Genomic DNA, 5051 nt, shown 5'->3' with positions numbered 1-5051 from the left:
CGCAGGTCTCCTGAATCATGGTTAGAAGTTGCAGAATCTGCCATTTCATAATCTCTTTGAGCTTCCAAGTTTATGCATTGTGGTTGCTTTCGAGTATCAAAGAGACCTTTCGATTGCATTGCCTCTAATATCTCTTTAAGAGCACTGAGATCTTTTCCAGAATGTTTAAACTCGAGATCTGTCAATCTTCCCTCCATTGACCGTGACAGAGATTTCACAGGCCTGCAGGCTTGCTTTGGCAAAAACCGGTTTCTATCAGTTTGCTTCCATGGAGCCTGTTCAATGGGATATCTCAAACTTGACAAGGGTTTCATAACAAACTCAGAGCTTCTCCATCTTGGAGAAGAAGAAGAAGCAGGGTCCTTCCCTAAGCTTCTTGGTGAGCTAGGAGAAAACCGGAGAGAACGGTTCAGGCTATTTTCCCTCAATGATCTTGAGAACGGATCACTGTTATCATCAAACAGGTTTATTTTGTCTCTGCCCAAAGGAGAACCCGGTAATGTTTCCAAGCCCATTAGCTTTGCAACAAGACTAGGAGGCCGTTTCGGGCTACCAGAAACTTTGTTCATGCTAGAGCTCCTGCTTAAACTTTCAAAAAGCTTATTACCTGATTTGAGATCAATGTGGTCTCTACTGTCCAAGGAAAGCTTAGGCAACTCTTTCAGCTTTTTCCCGGATTTCGACTTTCCGCGAGAATCAACATAGTAACGGGATGCGTCTTTCATGTCAGCCTCATTGTAATAATGATGAGATGTTTTTCTAAGTTTGGCTAGAGCTCTGCAGGATTCATTGAAATCTACAGGCGTGGATTGCTTCAAACCATAGGGTCTTGGAGAATCCTCTCTTTTGTTGTGTCTACATACTTCAGAGAGCCCTCTAACTTCTCTATACATAGAATCTCTAACAACATCTCTAAGATCAAGTCCCATACGTGTAGTACCACTTCCTTGGCTCATTGTTGGATCACTTGCAGGAGATTCTGGAAAAATGACTCGGTCATCCGCGGAAATTTCAGGCTGAACTTCTCTGTTGACCTCAGAAGATAACGGGGAAGATGATGAACACGACGATGAGAAAGATACCTTTGAAGCTTCGGTTGATACCCTTGTTAGTTTCTCGCTCGACCCATTTCCGCTAGTAATGTTTGAGTCTTGAAACTGAAATGCTGATCTTTGGTGACAAATTGCATCAACAGAGTCTAAGTTGATACTATTGACATGTACATTACCTGCAAAAACAACACATAACAACAACAACAAAGATTCAGAATAATATCAAAATCATCTCAAGTCAATGAACCCTAAACATAGCAGCTTCTGCAAATTACAAGAGTCAAAAGCTACCAAGAGAAAGCCACACAAAACCCAAATCAATGTAACAAAAGAGAACAGACATTACACAAACCATAGCAAGTTTTTCTCTACAGCCGAGAAAGCACAAACCTTTTTAGTCCTCACAGAAGAATCAGAGAAGACCTTTTTTAAGTTCATGAAGAAACAGAGCTAAAGAAGATTGAAAAAGACATACTATAAGTTAAGAACTTTGTTAACATATGACCACGTACAAGTCAACCACTACGAGACACGATCTAAAGAGCATTAACCATTGTTTATTACTTAAATGTCAAGAATTATGATTACCTAAAGTAAGACTTTTAGGCCGGCTTGTCAGAACATGGTGACGATCGAAGATTTGGAAAATCCCATTCATACATCCAAATTTCTTGTTCTCATCTGCCAACGTATGCAGAAGCTTCGCAGCCATGGGAATGGTGTGAAGAATCTGGGATTTATCCACCTCAAGCCAGGAAGATTCTCCGGGGCCTGAACTTGCTACTGACAACAACAAAAAGGGCGAAAAATTTGAACTCTTTTCTCTGTAGGTGACAGTGTCTACTCTTTTATTTATGCTTCCAACAAACCTAATTTGGGGAAAAACGTAAGCTTTCGTTATATCTCCATCAATAGCAACCACCACCATTGATTGAACCATAACGAGAATGACGCCACTTTCCATATTTCATATAGTTCCAAAAAGGTTTCATCTTTTTAATTAATTCAGATTCCAATAAAATTTGGCACTGACAATGGCTCAATGTGAACGCCATTGATCTCCAGCTAAATTACAGCTTAACATCCCTATCAACGACAAAAAATTGAAAGTTCGCACTTTTGCTAAATAAATGGTAAATCACTAAATTGTGTAGTGAAAATAAGTTGCATTATTCTCTCTACTCGTAGCAAAAGTTCAAAACTTTTACCACTTTAAAGAGTGTGATTTTCGATATTCTGATTCAGAATCAAAAGTCTAAAGCCTTAGGCTAACAGAAACCTATGGATCTATTGAACCCTATTTCCAACCCCTAGATTCTTAAATCCCACTCAACTCCAAAAAGAACAAGAGAAGCTCATTACAGAACAAAATGTCTTTTTGTCTGAAAACTGGATGCCCTCCAAGAAGGAGATCAATGAATGATGAGAGAAGAATGTGCATTCAAGAATTTCACAAACCTAAGGTAGAGAAAGAAACCGCCAAGCCAATAAGAAGAATCATAAGAAGCCGAAGAGAACAAAGGAATCTCTGCAAAAATGTTTTTTCCTCTGGTTCTGCTCAGAGAACAAAACTAAAAGACAGCCACATAAGAACTATTTTGTTTGTTCCAATTCCTTTCTCACTCTTAAAGACTTAAAAGCCGTTTAGATTATCTTAAGTAATATAGTTTCTTTCTGATGAATAATAATTATAATAAGAAATGAGAGAGATTGTTCATGAGAATTGGAGATACAGACGCTTTGTCATATCACGAATCCATGTGGGAAGTAGGATGTGATTACTTCTTTAGATGTCTCCCTCTGCATGTGACTTCTGTCTTCTTGTTTAGATTTTTCACACAATTATCCAATCTTTTTCTTCCCATTTTTCCAAAATACATTTCCAAGGACAAATAATCAAATAAATGCAAAATACATTTCAAGGACAGTCAAAACTAAATGAAATTCATATTTTCTTCTCTATGTGTATATTATTTCTTCATTGTTTTTACTTAGTTGTTACAGGGAAATTAGAAAATTTTGTTTTAACAGTATTCAAAAGTTACATTATTTAAAAAGGATGACATAATCTAATCACATGCTAATAAACAACGAAATTAGTTGGATATGGAACTACATGCTTTAGTAGTTGGATTGCCAACTAGGACTAGTTTGACTTTTCTTCTACGTTATCTCCATATTTCAAATTCCTACTGATTTGATCTACCCAACTCTCTACAAAGAGTAAACAGGAATCCATCAACCTCTAATCTCTATCCCTACTGTAAATACTGAGCCAGAGAATATGAATTAAATGAGGAACCAAACAATCACAACCTAATACATTCTTCTTGAAAAGATGATTGGGAACTCTTCTTAATCCATCAAAACACAAAAAGACTCGGTAGTGCTTTTAGCAAAACCCGTGAACTAGAGATAAATAATGGATAAAAGAAATGAACCATTTCGGTTTGAACTAAAAACCACAAAATGATCAAGGGTAAAACCTGAGTTTACAAGAATGACTCCAGATTCTAAAATTTCATCTAAGCGAGTTCAATGTGCAAAAAAACTGTGAGGGAGGAAGCATAACATTGCTAGCAAGTTGAATTAAACAAAACAAAAAAAGCCGAGAATTGCAGTGAAGAAGAAAAAGAAAACAAAAGAAACCTAGCTCAGAATTAGCTCCTCAGCATCCTTCAGTCACCACGATAATCTAACTTAGATTCTAAATTAAACCCACCCTATCTCCAGACTAATATACAGGACAATAAAATGATGCTGTTCATGCTGTTGTTCCTCAGTCTATAGCGGGGAATCTCTCATCTGCAAATCAAATGCTCAAAAAGAACAGAGTGAGACCCAACTGTTTCTAGATGCAACGGCTTCTTCTGTTCTTGTGTAGTTTATTGGCTCGATCACAAGGACTTAAAAAAAAACATTAACCCACCTTTGTTTTTGTAGCTATGACTCTCCAGGNGCAAGAAAATAGGGCAGGTCCTTACTTTTGTAGAGAAAAAGGACCAAAGCCAATCTACCTCAGAAGTATTATATATTGCTATTAAATGATGCTTCAGTTACATACCGACATCAAGCACATAGAGGTCATCGTAAAGATTCTGAGCATCCGTAAACCCTCCAAACACAAAAAAGNTACAGTTCCCTGCACAAAGATTTTCAGTAATATACAATCAATAAATTTCATAATTGACATTTTAAAAGAAAGAAGTTACTAAAGTCAGGTTCTTAGAAAGGCACCATATCGGGTTGAGTTGCAACTTGGTTCTTGGCATCAAATGAAACAATAGCCATTTCAGTTGCATGTGGTGCCACTGCCAACGTGTTTACAATAACATCCGGAGGGTTGCTGATGTTATCAATACCAGCCTCCAAGCCGTTTGATGGAGAAACTTTGGTTTCCATAGCATCAGCTTGACCCTGGATCAAAGTTCTTGATATCTTTGATCTGTTGTCCTGATCGCCGTTCGACATAGCTGGCCTCTTTCTGTACCACAAAAAATTGATCACAAAACAATGTACCCAACTGAAAACCCCGAAAAGAAGATGATTAATTTAACCACTCACCTACTAAAGCTTTGATCGGTCGCCAGAACGGAGCTATGCTTGTTTGAAAACAAAACACCACGAAGCAGTTTTCCATCAATCATAGTTTCTATAGTGTAACCAACTTGGTAATTCTCAGTTATGCGGGCTTGAAACATCATCTTTCCTTCATTAAATTGGCCCGAGTTCACACCAAAATTCCCTCTTCCTACAATAAAAGTATGCATATACACAAACTAGTGATTTACTGCTACATAAAAATGCTACATTTGTATGTTTCAATCTAATTTTGCCTAAACACACCTTGATGATCCATATTGATTCTGACAAGTGATTGATCGTATAAGGAACTTGCATTACTTTGTTCTTGGCATTTCATCTTCAGTTGCTTCTTTAAAGACAACCTCCCTACATTCTGATCAAATCTAGCATCGTAGCCAAGACCTATTAACGGAA

At 37.4% G+C, this 5051-nt stretch overlaps 2 protein-coding genes across 7 annotated transcripts in view; both read right to left on the bottom strand.

The window, feature by feature from the left end:
• Window positions 1–2945, bottom strand: part of LOC104775981 (protein LONGIFOLIA 2-like) — a 12774-nt gene extending 9829 nt beyond the window's left edge. The window contains exons 1-3 of one of the 6 annotated variants that reach the window (XM_010499960.2): window positions 2511–2944; window positions 1641–1835; window positions 1171–1228 (exon numbers count right to left, since the gene is read on the bottom strand). In XM_010499960.2, coding sequence (XP_010498262.1) covers window positions 1171–1228; window positions 1641–1835; window positions 2511–2553 — 296 coding nt within the window. In that variant the 5' untranslated portion in view covers window positions 2554–2944. Of the gene's footprint in view, window positions 1–1170; window positions 1229–1640 lie in introns of all 6 variants that reach the window. The other 5 variants (XM_010499961.2, XM_010499964.2, XM_010499963.2 and 2 more) reach the window with 5 other exon arrangements.
• Window positions 4278–5051, bottom strand: part of LOC104740559 (rab9 effector protein with kelch motifs) — a gene marked incomplete in the record, with an annotated part of 4345 nt that continues 3571 nt past the window's right edge. Inside the window, 3 exon segments of the mRNA XM_010503213.2 lie at window positions 4278–4536; window positions 4617–4803; window positions 4899–5039. Of these exon segments, the coding sequence (XP_010501515.2) occupies window positions 4278–4536; window positions 4617–4803; window positions 4899–5039 (587 nt within the window).

Source organism: Camelina sativa, chromosome 3, assembly GCF_000633955.1.
Source record: "Camelina sativa cultivar DH55 chromosome 3, Cs, whole genome shotgun sequence".
In the NCBI taxonomy this organism is placed as follows: domain Eukaryota; kingdom Viridiplantae; phylum Streptophyta; class Magnoliopsida; order Brassicales; family Brassicaceae; genus Camelina; species Camelina sativa.
Note: the sequence above shows the minus strand (reverse complement) of the source record. Positions and strands in the feature narration are given on the sequence as shown.